Source organism: Gopherus flavomarginatus, chromosome 9 (assembly GCF_025201925.1).
Source record: "Gopherus flavomarginatus isolate rGopFla2 chromosome 9, rGopFla2.mat.asm, whole genome shotgun sequence".
Lineage (NCBI taxonomy): Eukaryota > Metazoa > Chordata > Testudines > Testudinidae > Gopherus > Gopherus flavomarginatus.
Window position 1 is genome coordinate 84,714,880 of NC_066625.1, and position 25,375 is coordinate 84,740,254.

Here is a 25,375-nt window from a genome sequence, read left to right on the forward strand (position 1 = left end):
TTAGGTGTTCTACAGAGAACTGTACTGTACAGTCCTTGCAATGTTTACCCTATTGTATAACTGACTAGTTCTTGAGATTATATAGGTCAATGTACAAATTATTTTTGGAAAGAAGATTTCCATAGGCCAAGGCATAACCAAACCTGCTCAAATCAGTAAAAAAAATTTTATCAGTAGAAATGTTAGATTTAAAAGCAGAGTCTATAAACCTCCTGGTAGATAAAACTGTGGCAGTTACTTTTCGGAGGGTACCCACTCTAACTATGAATGTGAAACACTTCCCACTATCACTCCCATTTTCACCCATTCCTAACTATGGGCAAGACTCAATGTCGGGCAAAGGCCAAGCATGGAAAATTTCAGCCTCAAAAGGTGAAATCTGATCTAGAAAGTTTGAACAAACTGTCTGCAGCCATTTTTATTTCAGCAAGGGTAAAAAAAATCTCTCTTTTCTACACAATTTACCAATGTATTTTTATATACAAGTAACACAATCTTTAAAAAAAAAATCCTCAAATGTAGGGCCTCTCCAATTTTGCTGCATTCTACAATATCCTGAAAATTCTAAGTTTCTGTTTTAAAGTTGTGAAGCTAGTCATTGCAGGTAGGTAAACTGATAGAAAATTGGCACCTGCCAAACAGGAAATTCATCCACCCACCCTTCTTACTTCACTAATATGTGAAAGATATTGCCCAACTGGCAGTATTTAAAATGATAACATTATGCATAATATTAAGCAATTTAAATGTATTAACACAGCCATTAGCAACAGTGAGATTAGTCAGTTAATCAAAGGTAGTAAGTAAACGCAGAAAATATGTTCTAATACTAATGTTTACATTGTATATTTGCAATGCAAGCCAGTTATCCATTTTTTCTAATTGTGTATTTTAATATGCTACGGTGCTATGCATTCTACATCATAATTTATAGGGCGTTAATGCACGTCCGTAAGCATTGCCGTTGATTTTACTTGTGCATTGCACAATTTAGATTTTAAATTTTATGCTGCATTAACAAATTTTCATTTAAATAGGGAATTTATATACTAGTTTCAACTTTTTTTTTTTTAAAAAGGAATGCACCTGATTATGTTTTAGGCATTCATTTTAAACTCAATTTTCAGTGACATCATCAATTCCAATTTGGGCCAATAAAAGTGCTAAGCTACTAGCTGATCAGCCCTACAGTAAAGGTCAAAAAATGAAACAATAAATATAACTTAGCATTAAAATCACAGAAGTGGAGGAACGGGATATAATTTTTTGTCTGTACAGCACCTAGCACAACGAGGTCCTGGTCCGGGACTGAGGCTCCTAGGCACTGTGGCATTATAAACACAAAACAGATGAACCTTGCCTCAAAGAGCTTACATAGCTTTGCTTCTAAGTACTTGAGTCTGGAATTATCACTGCATCAGCATCAGTAATGCACTAACAATCTAGCTGGGTCTTATGATGTTAAAATGACATTAAGAAGAATTACACCTTACACTTCAAGTGGAAGTACTTTATTATGTCTTTATGTGAATAATCAATTTGTTAAATTTGCTAATACCCAGTAACTCACCCTCACTCTGTCATACGTACCATAAGTAAGTTTGGGACCATGAAACAACAGGTTGAGTACTTAAACACCGCTGCAGTTTTGTCTTTTCAAAGTGTCAGTTGGCAACCAGTTGAGCCTGCTTGGTCTAAACACGTTGATAGGTCCAAAAGAAAAGTATCTTTGAGCATGTACACTCTTCTTGTGGAAACATTCCATCACACACTAGTTTGAAATTACTTCAAAATGTCAACAATAGCACTTCATTGCCTTATAGTAGATTCATGCTTTTACTGGTTGTCTCAATGTGACTCAACAGTTTCAACAATGCAGCTGGATTGTATGGGAAAAGGTTTCTTCTCTGTAACCTAGAAATTGATTTTTGCAGTTCTTCCAAACATTTCATTGATTTGAGAAGCATTCTTTCTACAGGCACAGGGTTATTTGGAGACATATTACATACCCCGAGTGACAAGGGATTAGAGCTTTTTTGTTTCAGGGGCAACACTTTAGATTCAAGTGTATGGGGTTTGTCATGTACATCCATACAAACAGTTTCCCTTATCTTTGTACTGCCTTGATTGTTTGAAGGCATCTGCTTCATGTTTGCCAAACACTCCTTTCCTACTGATTCCAATTCAGAATCTTCTGAACTGTCATAATTGACAAGGCTTTGAAGGCAATCCAATGCAGATGTGTTATCAGTCCATATTAATGAGTTAGACTTGTTGAGTTTTACAACTTGGTCAACACCTTGCTGTTCCATGGGTACAGAAGGCTTCTGGGAAGAAGCCAAAGATACCAGAGTGTGTTGTACTGGATCACAACAAGCATTTTCCAAACTTAAATCTGTCAGACAGGGTTTTTTTTCTTGGTGGGATGAGGTGACAAAAGAAACACACACACCTCTTTTAGCCGCAACATCAAAGCAGTTAGAGATGTTGACAAAATGATGCCAGTTTTCTCTAAGAAGTTTTAAATATCTTACAAAATACTCAAGGAAGCAGGTTTCTGATGAAATCAAAAAGTCAAGAAGAACTGTGGAATCAAACGCAATACTTCTTAGGAAAAATAAAAAGATACAGTGAGGATTACAGCCACTCTCATGCGTCAGGCAGATCCAGGTTTCGTAGTCTTCTGCTGCAAGGCCTAAGTTACCAGCAGCATCATGCCACAACCTGAAAAGTTAGCCAAACACAGACTAAATGGGATGCAATAGAACAGCTATTTAAATACTGAATAATTTTCCACAAACATTCTTGCTTAACATTTTTAGAAATTTTAACTACAGAGATAGAAGCAATGTGTAAGAGATCAGCAGGATACAAACCAGATCCTACTATAGTTTAATATTAAAGGCAAGGTTTTCCAATCTATATATTGAACTCAGCAAAATTCGATTGAGATCAGTAGTGGTGTTTGAGCTGGAGCCTCTGCTAGTATATAAACAAGAGGGGACTGCTAGCATGATGTTCTCTGTGAGGACTCAACAGCTTTGGAATTTGCTCCCCTTCTTGGTCTGAAATATCCTTAATTTGATGACCTCCAAAACATTAAGATAACTGACCACCAATGTTTCAGGTATCTTACACTGTAGTCTTCCATTTAATAAGTATTTATAAGTTAAGTTAGAGGTGCCTCGAATATGTGAGTAGATATCCTTTTCACATTTTATTAAAATACAAACAATTAATAAAGGTTACTTCATTCAAAAGATGCTATACACCTTGGAAAAAGTCCTTTAGGTTCCTAAGTATAGATTTAGGTGTCTAACTTTAAGGCCAGCATTTTCAAGCCTTAACATTTAACAACAAACACTACTAGCAATAATGCAATCAAACAAGTTTGAAATTACAAAGTGATTCACCCAGCCAAGTTTCTTTTCATAAATTTGGGCAGCATCTCCCCTTCCCTGTACAGGAAACTGAATGAAAATGAAACAAAAGGGTTTGTATGATAAATTCATAATGCACAAGAACTTAACACATTGTAGATATCAGTATTGCCACTTCTCAGCAAGTTACGTGGATCCTGCCTAAGAAGCCATTACTGTAAGGTGTGATTACAGTTCACTTCAGCAGTCCTCAGATTCAATACCCATTCATTCTTAAAGTTTAATCATGACATGAAATCCTTCTCTAAAAAGTTGCGTGTTCACAAAACACACTCAAGTCTTGCCTCTCAGTCAGCATCTGACCATCACTCAAATTCTGTGAAGTCAGCCACTGTGAATTAGAGGATAGGATTGAACTCGTAATAGAAAGACTACTATAAATACCACTTACAGTCTGATCCAAAACCTATTAACTTCAATGTAAGACTCCCAGTGATTTCCAACTACTGTTGATGTCAATGGGAATCATATCAGGTCCTACAAAGTAGTTCAATAAATCCATTAAAGATTGTTAAAAATGTATTTTCTTGTCTTACTTTATGTAATGGCCATATAAAAATACTGCTGTTGTGAACTGTATGATTTCACTAAATAAAAGTTTAATTTGTCTTCAAAGATCTAACAAAAAATTAATATATATACCAACCTATCAAACTTTAAATAAACCGTTAACAACGATTTAGCAGCTTCCAGCATGTCATCATCTTGCTCTATAAAGACCATGGAAAGCCACTCACAAGGATGTACATTTGGATGAAAATATGGAGAAGACTTCAGATGTTTCTTCAAGAATATCAATAACTGGGACATGAAACTCTGCAAGTCTGCTAAAAATAGAGAGCATAACTATGAAATTTTGCTTTCTTTTTTCATATTAAAAAGCCAAACCCACATTTCCTTAAATAAACAGTGGACAATATGGAACCCAGTTGTCCAAGCACACATCCCTTAGCTCAATTGAATTAGCACTGCATTGACAAATGCCTTGCAGAATGATACCACTTACGGAGTTAAAAATCAAAGCAATCAAAGCAAAGAGCCATCAGCAAAATCACTTCACCTCAAATACAATTTAAGGACATATGCAAGTATATTATTTGAAGAATGGGATTCTTAGACTCTTGTCACTTCCTCCCACAGAAAGACCACACATAAGAGATGAGGGGTGGGGGGGACCTTTATGGTTGTGGGGTAGGATGGGGTCAGCCCTCTCTCTCTCCCAGGCTTACTGCAGAATAAACAAGGAGATTACAGCTCCATAACCTGCTGGTCTCAGGTGAGCTGTAAAAAAATCCAAGGCCATCTACATAGAAACCCTATGTTCCCACACTTGCCCTGGGGTCTCTGATCTCATTTGGCTCTCTGACTGCATGTCTCCATTGGCCCTGGCCTCCAGCAAATGCAAATGTAGAGAGAGGGGTGAGATATAATCCACCTTGTGCCACTGACAGAATGATCTGATACGGTCACCTTGCTGTAATTTATCCCGCTTGGTCCCTCCCATGCAAAGGAATAATCTGGTGCAGTGTTAAGAGTAAGATCCTTATGGTCCAGTATTTTCAGCATCAACGAACTGCAGAATCAGGGCCTAAACTTTTGCAGGAAATATAAATGTATGAAACTGGTAATACAAACACAGCAAAATCTACTCTGACGAAAAAACCTTCAAAGATTAGATAGGTTCTCATATGTATCTTGGGAGACTGCTGTGACTGAACATAAATGCTGAGATACAAACCAAACCTTGCCAGAAAATTACATTATTCAGGAAGATGTCCATTTTCTAGGTCACCACAGAACTGTACCATGTTCGTGGGGGTGGAGGGGCAGAAGGAGAGACCCAGTTATACTCTTAGCCCAGCAGAAGAATCTGTCCTATCTTGGGGCCTCTCCTTCTGCCCCTCCACCCCCACAAACATGGTACAGTTCTGTGGTGACCTAGAAATGAAAGCTTATGCTCAAATAAATTTGTTAGTCTCTAAGGCGCCACAAGTACTCCTGTTCTTTTTATTATTCAGTAAGTATGTAAAATTTTCCTGCAAGTCTTCACTCTGATTGCAACATCCCCTTAATTTTAAATACTACCTGTACACTGCACGTCAGTAGCACCTGCATTGCCACATACGCCCTGAGGATACAAGAGGAAACAGATTCTCCCAAGACTACCATGCCATTTTATTGCTGTGGCCAGCTCTTGAAAAACAACCTTGTGTGTACCATATAAACACCCCTTCTCGTATGAGAGATTTACCTATACAATATTCCAGTGCATAGTAAAAAGATTCCTCAAATCCAAATTTGGGCCTGATCTTCCAAACAACAAGTGCTCAGCATTTTAAAAAAAAACAATGGCATCTTATATTATCAGAAGGCATTTCTTAGGTCGTATTGGAAAAGCTCTATGGATTGAATGGTATAGCCTTGCCGTTTGTCTGAATGGGATCTGATGCTGTAGCAAGGTTTGTTACAACATGGTAATTCCCTTTGTTGTAAAAAAGTACAATGCAGTTCACCCTGAGATTAGATTTTTAAAGGCTTGCTTTGCTTCTCAGCAAAAGAATATGAACATTCAATCATCATATATGCTCAGATACTTTTCAGACTGAAATGAGGGATCATTCCATTCCCTTCTCCCCCCACCCCTGAACTAAAATATCTGGTAACTACCACCAAGGCTTAATTTAGTTAAAATTATGCAATTTTAAGTCTATAATATAGCAAACAAAACAAACAAAAAAACCCATATTATCACCCAACCACTTGTGCCTAAATTGTGTTCTTAACATTCAGTTCACTTAAAATTAAGTGAAGTCATTACTCTTCACATTTTAATAGTGTTTTAATCTAGCTGGTTGCACCCTTTGTACCTTCTGTAGGCCAAGCTCATTGTACATCTCTGGGGCTCACTGGATCCCTTCATTGCACTGAGAACCTTCCTGTGTGCCACCATCCCATGTCCCTCTATTTCAGGGACTCCTTGCAACTCCTGCTTGAATATTCCTTCTGCAGTAGTTGTGTGTGTACCCCATTCCCTTCTCCTCTCATACCAGGGTCCCTCATTTTCTTTACTATGCCAGTGGCTCTACGTGCACTCCCATTCCCACTTCCCCACCACAAATAGCAGTGGCTCTGTGTGTTGCTCCTTCCTACTCCCCTATCCCAATAGCAAAGGCTGTGTGCACTCCCTTCCCCGAGTCCCCCATTCACCCCACCACGCCAGGGTTTCTGTTCCCCACTCATGCCCCGCTTCCACTATACACGGGGCCTCATTCTCTGCATCATGCCAGCAGTTAGGTCTCTCTCCTTTCTCCCTCCCAAAGCACCTTTCTTCCACTCAACTGTAAGGGAAGAGGCGGATAGCTGGTTCCTCTCTTCCCCATCTGGAGCAGGCACTGAGGAGGCCAGATGTTAGAAAGGGATTCTTTTCTCTCCCTCTGGCTGCCACCATGGCTGACAATCCATCCCAGGGATTCCAGCAGGAAGAGCAATTATTTATCTTCTGTTATTCAGGGTCTCAACATATTACACTCTACTGGGAGGATGAGCAGGGGTACTGTTATGCTGCAAAGTATTAATAGATGACAGTAGCTCCATGTGTTCCTATGTTCCCTCTATCAATGTTCTGATTGTCTCCAAAATCAGTGGGGTTCTGGCCTCTAATTCCCAGAAATTCCCTGAAAATCGAATTGGTCAGATCTGGAATTTAGAAGTAATTGTGTTACACACATACAGAGAAATGCTGTTGTGCATAAGACTTTGCAAGCTCAGCCAACAATTTTAAATTGCCTACATCAGCTATAAGCTTTAGAATGCATGCTACTTAATGAATTTAAACAGAACATTACCTTTTATTTCAGCTGCTTCAGAAGCATTCTGGACCTTGATCTCTAAAGCTTTAAGTAAAATCAAACTTAAGGCTCTGAGGATAACTTGGTCAGGACCACTGTGGATGCCATCCTCAGGTTGAGCTTCACTGCCTCCAAAATAGCTGGCTTTTTCAGAAACAGGTATTTGATTCAGCCACCCCAAATTCACAGCTTGCAAAACAACATTAGCCAGTGCTAACATATCCTTATCCAAATAAGGATCCTGTAGGGATAAAGTGGGTAATGATCCACTTATGAAATCTTCACCAGCTTTATAAAGGATGCATTTTTTAAGGAGCATAATGGACTTCTTCTTGATTAAATAATCAACTGATGAATAAGTGAGGTCTAAGATGCCAGAAGTATTCAAAAATAAAATTCTTTGGCATTTGAAATGTGACTCTATTTGAATTCTTGAGGCCACAAGAACTTCAAGAAAATCTATGAATCCGATCAAGTTGTTTGCAGCTTTAGAATATAGTGAAGTATCTTGGCAGCAGTTAAAACGACGAGACAAAATGGAATTGTAAAATCCTTCAAGTACAGTATCAAGAGGAGTGAAAACCTTTTTCAGGATATCTATAATAAATAAAATAATGTTATGCAGAGTTGAAGTGGAGTTCCTAAAGTACAATTCAATTAACCAGATAATTTAAAACAACTTTTCACCACTGAAATAGCATCAATAAGGAGGAGATCATGATAATCTCTCAAATTCAATGTGTATTGGGGCACTGTATTTTCATTTTTAATTTTTTTTTTTTTTATTATGACAAAGTAAATATCCCGCTGCCATTAGTATTTTAAACAGGCTGATTTCTCTGAAGGATACTAAGTAGCCTTCCTCCCCCAAGTAGACACTTGTATATTAATATCAAAAAACTCTTACAGTACCTGCTTTGTGCAAATCTTTATCTTTCAAAATGTCTCTAATAATAGCTCTAAGAATCCACAGACATTCCGCTACTTGATCACTCTTAGGGAATTCTGACAGAGTCTTCAAACAAAAAGCGAGCCAGGTGACATTAAATGTATTCTAAAAAATAAAATTAAACAATTCTGTATGCACAAAATGTGATGTCATATTACTCTCCTTTTTTTAGTTATAACTGTTGAGCATAGTAAGTTAATACACTGATACATTTAAATGGAGTAAGTGTGGGAATGGACAAAGAGACAGAATATAGAAGTGCCAAGCAGTTTGACTAAAACACCTATCATTCCTTTACAAACATTAAACTGCACAACAGCCATTTGGTAAGCAAAAATCCTCCTCCTATTACATACAGGAAAACCAAAGCCTGGTGAAGTCATGTGATTGATCCAAAGTCCCACAAAAGGACTGTGGCAGAGGCAAGAACTGAACTCATAGCTCCCACATTTCTTGTTTTTAGAGGCTGGTAAAAGCACAAGTGTGGGGAACGGTTTGCAAGAAAACACAGCCATTCAAGCTCTATTTTGTACACGTGCAAGTTATTCTCTTACTAGTGAATTAAGCAGTAACAAATTAGACAGAAACTGAATTAATGGGCTTCATCATTTTAAGACCACTGTGCAGGAAATATTAAAAACAAAACAAATACGTTTCTGAAAGACAATACCATCCAAAGAAATTGCTATAGGACCTACAGTATGTGCCCATTAAGTAACAGGGTAGTTGTACCTGTGTCAGTCCCAGGATATAGAGAGACAAGGTGGGTGAGGGTATATCTTTTATTGGACCAATTTCTGTTTGTCTCTCTCACCAACAGAAGTTGGTCCAATAAAAGATATTACTTATTGCGACTAGGTGAGTGAGGTGAACAGTAAGTTTTGGTAACTCAGACATTCAGGCAACACAAAATGGAAAAATATTCTGTTAGTTATGAACAGGTTGGTGCCTATTTTTATTTGCTGAATGATTTAGATTCAAATAAATGTAAATATAGTGAAATTTATAAAGTTCAGTAAGCTGCACCATTAATATTCTCCAATGCAAACTGCCTAAAAAGAATATCTTTGTGACACAAAATAAAACTATTAAAAGCATTTAAAAAAAAAAACACAAGCTTAATGTATGTACATTAAAAGAACTATTCATGCTCACTTTCAGAATGCTGCTCCTGCCTACGTTTCTGACCTCACTTCTTCCTACACATTTCCCTGATCCGTGTCAGAGCCACTAACTGCTCCCTTTGTCTCCTTTGTCCACTCCATGCTCTCTTTGGGTACGTTTATACTAGAACCGGGAGCCAGTCTTCCAATCTGAGTAGACAGACTTGAGCTATCAGGACTCAATCTAGTTCTTTAAAAATAGGTATTGTGGATGTTCCGGTTCGGGCAGAAGCTCAGGTTCTCAACGCTAGGGGGCTGGGTGGGCTTGAGAGCCCAAGCTTCCACTAGAGGTGGAACATCCACATTTGCTATTTTTATTGCACTAGCTCAAGTCCCGTTAGCTCTCTCCCAGTTGCACTGTAAACATACCCTTTCATGCCCCTCCTACCACACTTGAAATAGTCTCTGGAAACATTTACCAAGCATCTTCCCTTTCCTCCACCAAATCACTCCTCACCCAATACCTCCTCAGTGTGGCCGTCTCCCACAACACTACCTCATACTACTTTTACACACTGTTTCTGAAAATGGCTCTGAAAAAAGACAGTGTGCCCAGAGTTGACAAAGAGCAAGATTTTGAAGCAGAAGGCCACTGAGGGATGTGCCCACGGCATGCTGCAAAGCAGCCATGCTAGCAACTATACAGATCCATTGTCTAAAATTCCTTTTGGAAGGATGGAGCATGGTAGACACAGGTGTTACAGACTTGAGGCTGCAGATGCAGGAATGGAGAAGCTCTATTATTACTCTATAGTCTGATGGGCATGGAAAGATTCCAGTACCTCTTCCCACCCACAAGCACTGCGCCTGTGTAGGCCGGCTTTGCACTAGAGAGAAAATTTAACTGTTACACTGTAAAATTTTCAGCGACTGCTCTGTGTCATTTAACTATTGCAGAAGGTCAGCTGTAGTTAGATGGAACAACTAAGGAAAACTGGAAGGAATGCATCCACCAAGTACTCATGTTTGCTTTGATAGCTTACATACAAATTCAAAGCCCATCCAGGAACCTGACACACTCACCTCTTTCTTTAGTTGGAAGAATATAAGGGAGGCTATACTTTTTGAAGCCATGTGAGACAACAGTTTATCAGAACTACTGCACAGACAAATCTGCAGACATGTAAAAAAAAAAAGTCTGTAAGTTAGTCACTTTTTACTTTTTGTTATGAAAAATTTTGAAAATACTTAAAGACTTACTAATTTTGAATCAATTTTTGTCTCTTTCAGAAGAATTGTTATTATATCAAGGTACTTCTGTTTTATGTTGAATTCAGTTTCCTGGGACTGTACTTTGGCAATCATCATCTTGATCAATGTTAACTGTAGCAGAATCATTTCCCGTGAACAGAACATTGAAGAGCTCGTGTTTGCAAAGCTATCAGATTTATCATCTGTCATAATGGCAAGAGCATCTGAAACAGCAGAGTCCTGATGGCTCCAAGTGCCCCAGTTAGGAGATTCTAGGTATATTTGATTATGTGACTCATTAACTCTCGCGGATGAATCTTGTGGTGAAACATGCGGATTGAGGAAAGAAGCATAATCCTGGCTGTTCTTTGTTAAAGGAGTGCCTACCAGCACATCTCTATGCAGCTGTTGGAGAAAAGAGAGATCTCCCATTTTGGGAAAAATTTTATGTTTTGGAGAATGCCTCACACCTTCACTTGTTACTTGTGGGAATTATGGGTCACTTCTGAAATTATTTCTGTCCAAAGAAATGGATTTGTAGCTTTACAAAGGCATTTCTTCTAGGGTATCTAAGAAAAAAAGTAATGAGATTAAATCATTTTTGCTATTAAATTTAATAGATTAGCAGAATGATACAGCTGAACATGGATCATTTACTGAGCACCATAGTTAAAATGAAACTACTTTTAATAAACATCATTTGAAAGAAACAATCTGGGAATGTGCATTTAGCACAATATTCCTTAAACTGCAAGGATGATAACTGACATTACACAAAACTCTTCATCCAAACATCCCAAAGCACAAAATTTGTTATACTACAAATCCAGGAATCTTGCCAACCTCTGAAATGAAGCCATTTGGATGCAGGACTGGGTGCATAGCAATACTTCTGAAATGGAGCAGAAAGTGAAAAATACTGTGACCGTTTGAAACTCCAGAGGAATTTTAGGCAGGCAGGGGGAAATTACTGAGTCAATTTGACCAGATCATGCAAAAATACCATACCATCCTGAATGATCGAGACCTCAATTTAAAGTCACTTGTGTATAAGCTCCAGCAACACACAGTGCCTTCAATCATCATGCTGGGACACTGATTCAGACATGAGGGAACAGTGCCATCTACTGCATTGCCAGCACCCTTTCCTACAACATCCTGGATTTTGTCAGCTATGAATAAGTTTTTTTTTCTTTTTTTCTTTTTTTTTTTTTAAAAGAACTGAGTAAAGATACACAGCCAGTATGTCTTGATGTTTGTCCACTGGAGAAAATGTATTCAACCTTGTATTCCATAGATGTTTAACCATAGCTTGTTTTGACTAAACACATACAAACTTGCATATTCTTTTACGCTGCAGACATCCCAACAACTGATCTACTCTCCTTTTAAAGCTATTCACTATACCAAGTTTTAAACCACTTGGTTGGTGGACAAACAAAACTCAAAAAAGGAAAACAATACATTCACATTGGATTTTAACTAAAGAAAATAAGGCCCCAATTCTGTAAATGGATCCAGGTGAGTACACCCTTGAACCAATATAGAGTCCCAAAGAAGTCAGTAGAATAATACACCAGCATCAAGATCTGCCTGCATGTGTGTGTCTGCAGGATGAAGGCTTCAAACTTAAGTTTATTATAAGTACTTGCTGATAACTGTGCAAGTTTTTGCAGGATTGGCACCAAAATATTTTTAAACGGCCAAACATTAAAAGCATTATTAAACAGTCGTATTAAAAACAAGCTAACTTAACTGCTCTTATTATGTAGATTCTTCTGGTGTTCATAGACATTAGTGAGGGCAGGAGCTGTGCTCCTGGAACTGATGAAGGCAAGTGCTCGCTGGAGCTGATGAAGGCAAAGAGGAAGGCAGGCTATCCGAAGACACATTTGGATCTGAAACACAAAAAGAGAACATGGGGGAAACACTATTCTACTTCTACAGAACAATATAAAACACTGGGTTCTTACATCTGGCTTCTCTTTTCTTTTTTACATAGCCCTCCTAAGGTCAGTCTGAAGAGGGTAAGGTTCAAGATTTTCACCACAAGAATTCTTAATTATCACTCTTAAAAAAATGGCGATGAATGACCAAATACTACACTCTGTTGCACATGAGCTCCATGGGAGTAATACACACATACTGAAAAGCAGAACTTGGCCCTTGCTTTAATAAACAGAATAAAACAAAGCTTGTGTAACTGCATTAGTTAAGGTCTACATTTTCAAAGTTACGGTCTCTAATTCTGGGTGCCTGATTTCGAGACGTGCTGAGCACCCTCCAACTGAAGTCAATAGAAACTGCAGGTACTCACTACTTCAGAAGGCAAGGTTCTTCTTAGTGTCTGCAACTGAGACACTCAAAATAAGAAGCTACTTAAGAAGCTGGGTCTAAGAATCTGTGAACAACCCTTAAATATACATAACAGTCCTCGCCAGGAAGCCCATACAAATACTTCAACCACATGTAGAAAGACTGACTGTTATCAAAGATTATACTTTAAATAGCATCACAATTATTTAGTACAGCTTAAAGAGAAGCTGCTATGAATTTAAGTATCACTCTTTAGTTTCAAGTGTGAGTATCTATCTCGCTACTTACACAGCTCCATCACCACTCAAGTGCCTTGACAGACAGATCTACATACCAGAGAACTAAAAAGACACACTTAAGATCATAGCAGTTCCTCTTTGCATGCTATTATCTTTAGGTGACAGTTACAACTCATAACACACCCCAGAGGCACTTCTTTAGTACCTTTCTAGTTTCTATTAACTCTCTCTACAGCATTGCCCTCTTATAGGAATTTTTCCCCTCAACATGCCTTTTTGGGACTGGGCCTTAAAATGTGGCAGAACTAAACAAGCACAGTCCCAGAGTGGTCATTTTGTAACTAGCTGCATTTCTTTTTCCAGCTGGTAAGTACTTATATTCCCTTTCTTATTCATGAAAAGATAGCACATCGTCATAGCATGATTCCCAGCACATCCATCAATTATACTTGCAAGCACTAGCAAACAGAACCACAGAGTTTACATATTTTTAGTTTCTGCTTATTTTGACTAGGAGAAATAAAGTATACAAAATGTTAGACTGTAGCACCCAGGATATTTTATATATATATAGATATATAGACTTAGACATATAGATACCTTTTAGCTGAAGATCTCAAAGTACTTTCCAAAGGCAGGGAATAGTCCCATATTATATGTGTGGAAACTAAGTTATAGATAAATAAAGTGACTTTCCAAGGTTATGTAGCAAGCTAGTGACAGATTGAAGAATATAACCCAAGTCTCCTGACTACCATAACTAGACCATATTTCCTCTGAGGCAGAATCTAAAAATGGAATTGGAAGGTAAGACATTATCCACAATGAACTATAAAAATTGTGGTAGCACCATGTTTTTTACACAGACATCCATGAATTTTTGAGAATATCTTTCCACCGCACTTGTGACAGTTGACCTGCAGGTTTTAGAACCTTACAGTGTTCCTCAGCCAAATCTCAATCAGGCTGATGCAGGGACTGCTATCAGTTCACAAAGCCTGCACTTTAAATATTAAGAATAAATCTGATACTTCAGGCTATAAATTTCTCCTTCATTTGCAGAATATACTTTGAATTCTACTTGAGATAGAAATTTATGATCTGAAACCTCACAACATTTCTTCGGAAATCACCCTGTGAATATTTTATACAACTGAGTTTGATTTCTACCTAAAACCAATACATAAAATTATTTCAATACATTTACTAAATGTACTCAGGACCAAACTGAATTATTGTCCGAGATGTTAAATGAATGGATCTCTCGTGCACCAATTTATACGATACAGTGAGGCTGTCAGTGTGAAATAAATTTAGAACTCCTCTAGGACAAGCACTATGAAATTGTACCTTTGCAACATGATAGTGCTTGTGCTTTCCCTGACCATATATCATAGTTATACAGCACCATTAATTTACAAGGCACTTTACCAAACATTGATAAGACATGTCACTTGCTCAAGACCTCAATCTAAAACAGATTAAACCAACAGAGGATACCAAGCCAGGAAAAGGGGAGAGAGTGGTGGCCATTACAAAATGGGAGAAGGTTGCTTTAAGAGATGGGTTTTAAGAAGTAAATTTGAAAGAGTGAAAAGATGCCAGAGGACAAAAGAGATATTTTTTCAGCCATAGTAAGACACCATGGCAGAGGGCACAAAGCTAAAAGAGGGGGAATAAGAGACAGCTGTACAACAGTAGGCATATATAAGGAATAATGTACTCCAATTGTCTCTGGAAACCAAACAAGAGCGGGGTCCAGAATAAGAGACAGTCCCCTGCCCTGAAGAGCTTGCAGCATAAATAGACAAGACAGACAAAAGGTTGAGAGAAAAGGGATATAGCATACAAGTAGAGTGAATAACGTGATGGTTGTCAAATATCATGTTAATGCCATGACTGTTTTGGTTTGACTTAAATAAGAATTTACCTAAATAGAAAGTAAGGGAGAAGAGACACCGAAGGGAAAGGATTGGGGTAGGAAGCATGGAGGTCAGTTGACTTGAGGTCAACAAGTTTTGAGGAACACTATAAACCACGAAAGTCAATGGCTAGTCAAAGACTCCACAAAATCCCTAAAATGGAATTATAAAGCCTGCATTTGTTTTCATATTGTAGTACTTCAGCTAATGTACTATATACAGAAACCCATCGCTCATTTGATAACCACTGATGTTGAAATAATGTGATTTGAAAACAAAACTATCTTCTACATTCTCAGACTGCATTTTATGTCACAAGTGATATTTTTTGGTTACAGCTGACATGTTATAGTATATCATGACTCACATAGGATACAATTAGCCAAGGAGGCACGTGTTTCTCACAATCATGACTAAAGGAAAGTCCTATTAAATCATCATCTTTGTTTTGTCCTTCATTGGGGCATGATCATATTAAATACTATCGCATGAGAAGTTTTTCTCCTTCCTGCTATCTTCACATACAGAAAACAATGGTGGATTCAGCTGTGATGGATGAAGTATGGGGCATGAGCATGCTCAAGTTTCACTGAAAGGCTCTGGCTCCTGTCAAGGAGTCATGGCAGATCCACACACTGCAGGATATAGATGAACTATAGTCTGGCCCTCTGAACTTTATAACTGGCTCGAGAATTGTGTTTCAGCTTATAGGCTTGTCTTTAAAAAAGCTGTTAAATTTCCAGCCTCTGTGTGGGAATAAATATTTCTAATGTAGATCACAGTTCATTCTGCCTGCCTGTGCAGTCTCCAACAACTGTGAGGTGTAAACCATCTGTTATCTTGATCATGAGCAGTGTTGTTGTAGATATCTCGTTTCATATCTGGGGATCAACCTGGGTGAGGGAATATCTTTTATTGGACCAATTTCTGTTAGTGAAACAGACAAACTTCAACGTTTAGACAGAGGTCTTTTTCCAGGTCTGGAAAACCAGCTTAAAAGCTTATCTCATTCCCCAACAGAAGTTGGTCCAATAAACAATATTACCTCAGCCACCTGCTATCTCCTAATTACAACCATTTAGAACATCAACACTTAACTTTTGCACTGCTGGTCATTATAGCTAATGTCTTGGATGACCAGAGCAGTAATTATTGGAGTGGAGTGGGGAATATAACCCAGCAGGTGAGGAATTCATACTCCCACCCCAAAATGTGCAGTCATCAACTATGCCACATGGGGATGGGAAAAAGCAGAGCCTCCTCCCCACTCCCACCAGTGCCAGATGTCTGCCAATAGCGAAGACCCCACACTTGTTTTTTTCAGCCAGTTACTACAGGAGCAAAGAGCCCTAGGAAGGAGAGCTCGGGAGGTGGAAGCGATCCTGGCTTCATCTGCGCTGCGCCTAGAACAGCAGGTTGCCCACAGGCAGCCTCCCCCTCCCCAGATTACAAAGCGATGCTGTGACCCCCCCAGCCCCGCCAACGCTCCGAAATGCTCCTCCTCAGCCTGCGGCCCCCTCCCGCCACCATCCGCCTCAACCTCAGCCCCTCCTCCTGCTTCGCACGCCCCCACCTGCCAACTTCCCTCAGCCCCTCCCTCGACCACCGCCGGGCTCCGCTCACCCCCGTGCCCCGCCTCCCGCCAGCCGCCCTCACCCAGCAGCCCAACGTCCCGCCGCGGCGCAGACCAGCCACCCAGGGCTCGCTCGCCCCTCCCACGCAGCGTTGCTAAGCAACCCCTCGCTTTACCCGCCCCTGCAGACGGGGCGCGGCAGGGCCCACTTCTCCCAGGACAAACTCGAGAGCAACCAATCCTCACCGTTAGCTGTCGCAAAGCCTCATCAGGCTTTACGGCATTGGGAGAGGAGATGGGCGGAGTCACCCAAACCCCGCCACCCAACCCGGCGCGGCGGTGGTTTACGGCTCGGGGTGGGACTATGGCTGCGGCAGCTGATTGGCTGCGGTGGGGGTCAGTCCCTGCCCAGTGACCCCGGAGTGAGGAGGGGGGCAGCTCAGTCAGTGGAAAGTGTCCCCACAACGCCCCCGCCTGGGTCTGCGGCTCCCCCCACCCCTGAGCCAGTGCCAGTGGGGGGAGCGGCCACCGGTCCCGTCCCGTCCCGTCCGCCTCAGGAGGAGACAGGTAACAGCCGGGGGGCCAAAGCCCGGTTTGCCCCGAGACTCCGTCATGGGGGCGCCTGCCCCAGTCACTGCCACGGGAGGGCTGAGCCCCCTCTCCTCCCCCTGCCCGCCCCGAGGCTGCGCGCTAGGGGCTGCTCCCCCTGCCCACGCCCATGGGACTCTGCTGGGGGTGGGGGGAGGGGAATAGACTGCAGCCCCATAGAACTGCTGTGGGGTCACTAGCCCATCCCCCCTGGATACTGATCTTGGGCGGCTTCCCCCCTCCCCCGCTCCGTGATCCCTTTGACATGGGGGGGCTCACACCCGCTGTGCCCCATGGTTCCTTTGAGACTGCTCTTGAGGGCTATCCCCCTGCCCCGTGGTCCCTCTGAGACTCTGCGGTGGAGGGGACTAGCCCATTCCATACCTCATCCCCCCGACTCATTTGAAGGAGTCGTACTCCTCTCCTCCCGCTGTATCCCTTGCCCCAACTATCCTCCCAAGGCTGTTTTGGAGAAGAACAAATCAGCTCCATGCCTCCCCCCTTTGATCCCTCCCTGGATACTCGGTTATAGGGGGTCACCCTTCCCTGCCCCCACTGTCCTCTTTCAGATGCCTCGAAATACTCTGTTTTGTACATTGTGCCCCTCCCCACCTTTCACCCGCCTCCCAAGTCTTGGGGGGTCTCACAACAAATTTTTTGGTGGCCTCAGAGTGTGGCCACCAACTCTTTGTGGTGGCCATTATGACAATTTTTCTAAAATACTTATTTATTTTTCCTAAAGTTGAGTTGTGTCTCCAGAGCAGGGGCCCCAACCCCTCCTTATGGCCCCAGGAGAGGGGCTGCTCCCTCTTCCCCAGTCACTGCCAAGGAGCCTGTGGCCACAAGAAAACCTCTGTGGCTGCATGTGGCCACCAGGGGCTACATTTGACAAATGCTGTTCTAGACTTTGGTTAGGGAAGACAAGCACCATCATCCTGAGCTCATTTTGTGCTCTCAGATATTTCTACCCTTTCTTTTACCACCTACCATCACCCTGACATTCTCTTCTGGGCCATCTGCCTTCAGACCTCTAAACCATGTCTGGTGGCTAACCCTCTCCCTCGTGTCCTACCTTTCTTCCTCAAAGCTCCTGAGACTCGGGGGGGGGGGGGGCGCAGGAGGAGGGCAGCGGTTAGCTTGCTGCTCCTTTTAATTCCCCTGAAGCTCTTTTTGTGGGTTATTCTGTGCCCACCCTTCAATGGTCGTTGTCCCTTATTTCAATCCCATTGAGACTGTATTTTGAGGAGACTGACTATCCTGCTGTTTTTCCACCCCTATTCAAACCCTAAGTATTCTCTATGAATTACCCATCCTTTTCAATTTCCACTTTGTGGCAATACCCTTTGCTTCCTCTCTCTTCATTCTCCCTGCTCCAACCATGACAATGTTTTGGACATGAACACCCTTTATCCTTCACTTCTCATTCATCTAACATTGGATAGCTCAGTTCTATCTCTGTCTTTTCAGGCTCAGGCTGCCTCAGGGGAGACTTGCAAGCTGTGAATCCAAAGAAGAAGATACAGACAGTAAGAATAAGTGAAAGTAGTACTCAATATAAAGGTGATAATCCACCTTCACTCTTATCTCATATCCCAGGCCATCCCTGCACATCCACCCTTGTCTGGATGCTTGTGGAACCCTTTCTTGTTGGTTCTAGTGACTCATTTATGTGAGTATGCGGGATTAGGTTTCCCCCTGCTCTAAAAGCTAATTGCTGTTTGGCTTGAAAAAGTAAAATAACTTTGCAGTACAGGGAATGAACTTCTTCCTTTCTCTGTGTATTGTTCTGTGCTTTGCATTGTCATTTGCTAAATATAGCACACATTTACTTACTTTTTGTGGGCTGCGGCTTGAAGATCTTTTGTGGCTGCTTCTTTAAGAATTTTATAAAAACTCCCTGTCAATTGTTAATTTGGTCTCCTTATTTAAAAATAAATAAAAATTGTATACATCCCTCCCCTTGTCTTACTTCACACCTATACACACAAAGGAAACCTTCCATAGTAACTGCAGTGGTTGAAAATCATTACTAACATAGGTTATAGTAAACGCATTTTGATGGCTTACTTACAATTATGTCTGTAATTCTTAATGTGTATAAAGTGTATATGTACAGCTTGTATTGCAATTAGTTTGTAAACGATCGATTGATTAGTATTCAGTGTTCACAAGTTTAGACCTTCTTAATGTATCTTGGCCTTTGCAGACTTAGTCACAGAAGAATCAAATATTATTGTTCATTGCAACTCAAAGTGCTATTGGGAAGTGTTTGTTTTTACACAATTCAAAATGTTTTGATAACAAAGGATTTACAAGGGTTTAGATAAACAAGGAAGGATGTCAGTTGGAAGAGATAAAGCTGCCTTAGTATATAGTTTTGTTAAATTTATTATTTTTTCTGCCAGAAATTCTGGTTAGGTCTTTATAAGTAACTTGACCATTTGCATTGTTTCTGATGATATTGAGTGTTTGAGCTTGTCTTATTTAAATGATTTTCACAACTATTTACAGTAACATCTTCTTGTATAGAAATTATTCCTGTTGTTGGTTGGCTTGTTGCACAGGGCAATAAGTGTACTTTACAAACAAATAACACGATGCCCTTATCCCAAATTATTTATAATCTAAAAAGATATTACATGATGAGTAATGGTAAGGTGATAATAAGAATTGAACAGAGTCGGGGGGGAAATAGAGAATGTGAGCATTGCAGAAATAAGACTGTGAGTGCTTCAGTCAGTAGTGCATTTGTCTTGAGAATTCAGTGGTTTGTGTGCAAATACTGTTAGTATGAGAATAAAGATAAGTTTGATAGGCTGAGAGAGTGGAAGTGGTTGTGAGGAGGAAGTGTTTTTTGAAGGAAAGAGATAAAAGAAGAAAGGAGTGGCTCAGGTGTAAGGGTCTGCATGGAAGAAGGTATGAGTAGGAGAAAGATATTATTGGCCCATCTTAAAGCCTAGGCCAGATTTATATGAAAGTTGTAGATGATAATTGGAAAGGATCTCCTAAGTACTCTGGAATCATCCCTTTTGTAGTATTCTCCACTTGATGGAGTTCCTGGTTATATTTCTTTTCATTGTCAGTCTACATCTAAATGTGTCCTCTCCTTATTCAAAACATTAATATGTTTCATTTACCTGAAGAGGAGCTGTGCATTGTGATAGAGAAATAGGAAAACCAAGTTAACTGGTAACGTACACTAGCATAGCTTCTAGGGCTATCTATATTAGGAAAATGACCCACTGTTGACACTGGTTTTCTGAAGAATCCTCTTAAGACAATCTTGACATTGCAAGTTTAGATGAGGCTAAGCTTTTCCACAGTTATAGAAAGTATCAATATTACATTCTGCTGGAGTCTACTGTACTTTTTGAAATGTGTTGAAAAGGGTTTGACCCAGTCTTCACTAGCAGTCATATTTTTCCAGCACCAGTTTCAGAGGGGGTAGGCTGTAGTTTTTGCTGACAATATTGGTCAACAATTGATCACTTCCATAGTATAGATGGATTCTTAGTGCATATTGTCTGTGATCAAACATAATTGTTATATATCAATGGCTAAACAAAAACTTAACAGCCATACAAGTCAAATAAGATTTAGAAGATGATTTTCTGAAAGTAAAATAAGGAAGTACTCTGTTACCTGTCATTCATGGTTATGATGTATGATCAAAATCATACGCTTACTGCTAAAGAATGTGTTTGCTGCATGTATTCACTGCACACCCATGGGCTTTTCTATATGAGGGAATCTTGCACCAGTGTAATTTCACTGATGTAGCTAGGCTGGTGCAAACCTCCAGCATAGATCGCTGTATTCTTTGTTAAAATCCTTAGTTCTTTCGGATTCATTCATAGAGTGAACAACAAGCATTGATTTTTGTTTGTTAGGCTCCTTTTTTACCATGAAATACTAATTCAGCAAAGTTTATGACAAGTACTGTTTTGTGATCACTGTCAATCAGAGAATTAGCTGACAATTGAAACTTCATTGGTGGTTGGGACAAGTAATGAAGCCAGGCTACAAACTGAAGGCCAAATCATGATCTCTGTACTACAAGTACAGCTATTTCCTAGTTAGAAGGAAGACTGCACACATAGGCTTACAGGATAAGTAGATTTTTTTCTGTTGTGCTTTCTAGTTGTATAAAACTACCTTTTTTATTTTTCTTATGGTGGACTTTTAGAAACCAGAAGACTTGCTGACTGAGACGGTCTTCCATCCTTGAGCCCTCAGCATTAGCTTCCAGAATTGTACTATGAATGAAAAACTGTTGTATTACCCACCCAAATGGTTCATTGTACTGTTTCCACTCAGGTTTTTAGGACATTCTAAAATGAGACTCTGAGCAAATATAAATCTTTAGTTGGGATCTTTGGATGATGAAACAGGTTATATAAATGCTGCTTATTTTTATCCAGCATCAGCTGTGGTCTAAATATTCTAAGAATGGTTGGATATTTCAGTCTGTATCAAAATATTCTTTCTCTACTTGTTGATTCTCATTGAAATGTCACTATTCAGATATTTAAATGATAGAAGTCCCATGTTCACGTCAGTTCCGTAGGAAATTACAAGCTGCTTTAATTTGATTATGATTTCTTGAAGGCAATTAGGCCACACAAAACTTGTATACAAAGAATCTTTTTTTATGAATGGTGTGTTAAAATTATGTATGTATCGTGTCGTGTAAATTTATATTTGCTCAGAATTGTGCTTTACTCTTGAGGCCAAATTTTCATGTCAATTTTATCCTTGCTTTTCTCTCTCTCTCTCTCTCTCTGTCTGTCTGTCTGTCTGTCTGTCTGAAGGAAATAAGAATTGCACCACTGGACGTAAGAGGAGTGTCTAGGCCTTACACTGCCTATCTAAGGATCTCTGAACACTTGGCAGACTGAGCCAGATTCACCTTACAGTCTGTCAGTTTAGACCCTAGTGGAGTTTCTGAAGGAAGAGGTTTCAGCTGCTACAACCTTCCTTATATGAAGGGAGCCATAAGGGCCATTGTGGCCCTGTCTGGGAAGGGTTTATGGCCTTGGATTCCTGTCAGGTGCTTCTAATAGTGGAACTCCAATAGCAGTTAAAGCTGCCCATTTCCTTGGCAGGAACCATGAGGTTGATTAGCAGCAGAAGCACTGCCTACCCTTGCTGTTCTTCAGCACCGGGATCCTGAGTTATACAGGGAGATGTAGTTTACTAATTCTTTCAAATCTAGCCCATAAAATAATCCTTGCAAAACCTCTGTGACATAGATAAGCATATAGGTACTTACTTCACCCACCATTGAAATTCAGCCACCTGTGGAGCACAGCAGCTGTTTAACAGTGCGTAGCAATGCCACACAACAGCTTAAGATGGGAAGTGAAGAATACCCTAGCCAATAGAAATTTTGGGGGGAATTTAAATAAGCAGAAAGTACTAGAGGAGTTGGAATTTGGCCGGAATGCTGGTCTATGATGTCACTATTCTCAAAGGAAGTGTTATGGGATCTTTAATGACCACTTGTGAGGATCTAGGTTTATTTTTTTAAAAATTAGGTTTGAAAGACAGTAGTGCAATGTCCCCAATAGCATTTTGGAGGATTTTTTCACTATTGATTCAGAGATTAAAAACAGCTCCCAATGATTCATCAGAGCCACATCCTGTGGCAATTAAATATTACTTGGTGGTCTCCCTTCCATGGACTTACCTGTCTACATCCTACCTAGCTCGAAGTCTTTTTGGATCATAGCACAGCATGTCCATCATTAAGTACAGCAGGATAATAAAGCCTCTTAAAATGCTGCCATCTAATTTTTTATTTGAGGCTTGTGAAAATGGGATATGATAGGAATGGTATTGTAAGTGGTACAAGAACACAAATGATAATGTGATAGATGCAGAAAGATGCAATCCCTTCCTTTAATAGACTGCGGCCTAGGAAAATGAACAACAATTGAAGGGTAGTGGAGAAGTGCAAAATATACTATCAAGTATAGACTTTTTTTTTTTTTTTTTTTTTTTTTTTTTTTTTACTGTAAATCAATTGCCATTTAAACTAACCAATATTAGCTGAGTAATGTCTTGTAATGGGCAAGTGGGTTCTGAGGAGAGAATATTGGTCATGATTTTTTTTTTCAGATAATAGAGTATAAAGTGTTATTGGATATTTAACTTCAACAGGAGACAGACAGGATCGAGACTTAATGTCTCATGTCGACATAGCGACATCATGAATAATAGTATACTACTCATGTTAGAGTGGTATTAAAGTGCCAGCAATAAGATGATAAGCCACAGGCCTGATGCAGAACCTTATGGCCTGGGAATGATTGCTATCTATTTTGCCATCTAGATGCACAAAACAGTTCAATAACTTTTGCTCTCAGATCTCATTTTCATGAACACTAACCCCCTGTAAGGGGAAAACCTAATAAGAGATGTCAGAATTTTCCACATAGTATTTGCATTTAGGTTCCTTCCTTATTTAATACGGAACACATTCATGTAGAAAATTCTCGAATTATAATCTCTGCAACAACATTAGAGCACTCATTGGTGGATAATCAAGACAAATTTGCCAAATTTTGGTTACCGTTCTATTTCTGATATAATCTGCCAGTCTGGTGAAGTATTTTAATCAACCTTTGTAAATCCTTTTAATAGGTGAACTTAAGATATTGCACTCAGTAAAATCACTCTTCATTATGTTTACAGTTCTTACTTTTGCCATATGCAGCTTATTTTCCTCTGGGGAAAAAAGCTTGTATTTTCAGTGGAGAAAGCTGTTACCTTGCCTCTAGTCTGTGAAATCATTGCAGTTCTAATTTATATCAGCTAATGGAAAATGTGTGGATTTTTAAAGTGAAAATCATGCAAAAACAAAAAGAGAACTAATGGCTGATCAGTGATGCACAAACAAGTTTAGAAATGTGATCGAATTAGGTCATTGCAGTGCAACTTTGATCAGGTCTGTGATCATCTCTCTAATTGTGTTATGCATTGAAAGGCAAAAATATAGTGAATGATAGGGTTGTTGCGGGTTGTTTTTTTTTTTTTTCCCCTCAGCTACTTTTAGAATGCAAAAATTTAATCTTGCTATGTTAAAAGTTTCTGCCACTTAATGTAAGCTAAAATTGCACATCTTTTGTAACTATTTTGGTCCAGCTCAGTGATACAATGCAAGAAACAACAGAGCCAAGTTCTTTGTTTTATATGATCTGCTACATAGTGGAACAATTGATGCTTTTAATATTTATTTGTATTACTGTAGTGCCTAAAAGCCCTAGTCATGTGCCAGTACCCCATTGTGCTAGGCTAAATACAAACACACCTAAGACTTGAAGAGCTTCCAGTCTAGGTATAAGACCAGCAACAACAGATGGGTATAGACATGTGGGAAGCACAAGAAAACAAGGAAACCGTATTGGTCAGCATGAAAGACAGTGGTCTCAGCACACAGCAGCCTAGCCATTGACAAACTTTTTGTAGGCATCACAGACAAAGAGCAGTTCTGAATAAGGACAACGTGTTCATTTTGCAGATGTTCATGGGAAGCTCTTCCCAAGCATGAGGAACAGCATGGGAGAAAGCAAGAAGGAGCTTGTTTGGAAATGTAAAGAAATGGTTGTTGGAGGTTGGCATCATGTGTCTGTCGGAAGGAGGAGTTAACATCTTGATAATGAATGGAAAATGGTCGGTAGAATGGGGATAGGCTGTGAGGGGCCTTGAAAGTGAAGACAAGTAGCTTTATGTTTGATGGGATAGAGAAGGGGAAGTCAATGGAGGGATGAAAAGAGAGAGATGTGACATTGTCAAAGTGACAGATTAGGAAAATGATCTTTCCAGCATTCTGAATGGATGAGAGCAGGGCAAGGTTGCATTTGTCCAGGCTTGAGAGAAGTTTGTCACAGTAATTTGAGACATAAGATGATGAGAGCCTAGACAAGGGTTTTAGCTGAGTGAATGGCTAGAAAAGATCATGTCGTAGAGATGTCATGCAGAAGGAATCTGTAAGATTTAGACCAGGGATCGGCAACCTTTGGCACATGGCCTACCAGGGTAAGCCCCGTGGCGGGCTGGACCGGTTAGTTTACCTGCTACATCTGCAGTTCGGCCAATTGCGGCTCCCATTGGCTGTGATTCACCATCCCAGGCCAATGGAGGG

The 25,375-nt window shown here is 40.0% G+C and overlaps 3 protein-coding genes across 17 annotated transcripts in view; 1 reads left to right on the forward strand and 2 right to left on the reverse strand.

Annotated features, from left to right (window-relative positions):
* The window catches only part of CERS3 (ceramide synthase 3), a 61,446-nt gene extending 59,758 nt beyond the window's left edge, over nucleotides 1-1,688 (reverse strand). For 2 of the 3 annotated variants that reach the window (XM_050967158.1, XM_050967156.1), the window contains exon 1: nucleotides 1,591-1,688. The gene's annotated coding sequence lies outside the window, so the exon portion shown is untranslated. The remainder of the gene's footprint in view (nucleotides 1-1,590) is intronic. The other variant, XM_050967157.1, reaches the window with a different exon arrangement.
* LINS1 (lines homolog 1) lies at nucleotides 449-12,428 on the reverse strand. Of its 8 annotated transcripts, XM_050967140.1 has the most exons (8): nucleotides 12,348-12,428; nucleotides 11,435-11,483; nucleotides 10,601-11,160; nucleotides 10,424-10,513; nucleotides 8,201-8,342; nucleotides 7,286-7,885; nucleotides 4,087-4,267; nucleotides 449-2,724 (listed from the first exon to the last, which is right to left on the reverse strand). In XM_050967140.1, the coding sequence occupies exons 3-8, from the start codon at nucleotides 11,021-11,023 to the stop codon at nucleotides 1,818-1,820; spliced, it is 2,343 nt and encodes a 780-aa protein (XP_050823097.1). In that variant the 5' UTR covers nucleotides 11,024-11,160; nucleotides 11,435-11,483; nucleotides 12,348-12,428; the 3' UTR covers nucleotides 449-1,817. The 8 variants fall into 8 exon arrangements, with proteins under 8 accessions (XP_050823097.1, XP_050823096.1, XP_050823093.1 ...); XM_050967139.1 differs by lacking the exon at nucleotides 11,435-11,483; XM_050967136.1 differs by having other exon boundaries at nucleotides 10,601-11,483.
* A 4,630-nt stretch (nucleotides 12,429-17,058) lies between these two features.
* ASB7 (ankyrin repeat and SOCS box containing 7) overlaps nucleotides 17,059-25,375 on the forward strand; it is a 44,211-nt gene continuing 35,894 nt past the window's right edge. For 4 of the 6 annotated variants that reach the window (XR_007776229.1, XR_007776230.1, XM_050967164.1 and 1 more), the window contains exons 1-2: nucleotides 17,059-17,208; nucleotides 18,697-18,898. The gene's annotated coding sequence lies outside the window, so the exon portion shown is untranslated. Of the gene's footprint in view, nucleotides 17,209-18,696; nucleotides 18,899-24,751; nucleotides 24,904-25,375 lie in introns of all 6 variants that reach the window. The other 2 variants (XM_050967165.1, XM_050967166.1) reach the window with 2 other exon arrangements.

Bases quoted from the DNA above. Each gene is read 5' to 3' on its own strand.
- LINS1 (XM_050967139.1), bottom strand. From the start codon at position 11,023: ATGGGAGATCTCTCTTTTCTCCAACAGCTGCATAGAGATGTGCTGGTA. The intron at 10,514-10,600 runs GTAAGTCTTTAA...ACATGTCTGCAG, and splicing joins CAAAAATTGATTCAAAATTA to ATTTGTCTGTGCAGTAGTTC. The intron at 7,886-8,200 runs GTACTGTAAGAG...TATTTATTATAG, and splicing joins TAAAGATTTGCACAAAGCAG to ATATCCTGAAAAAGGTTTTC.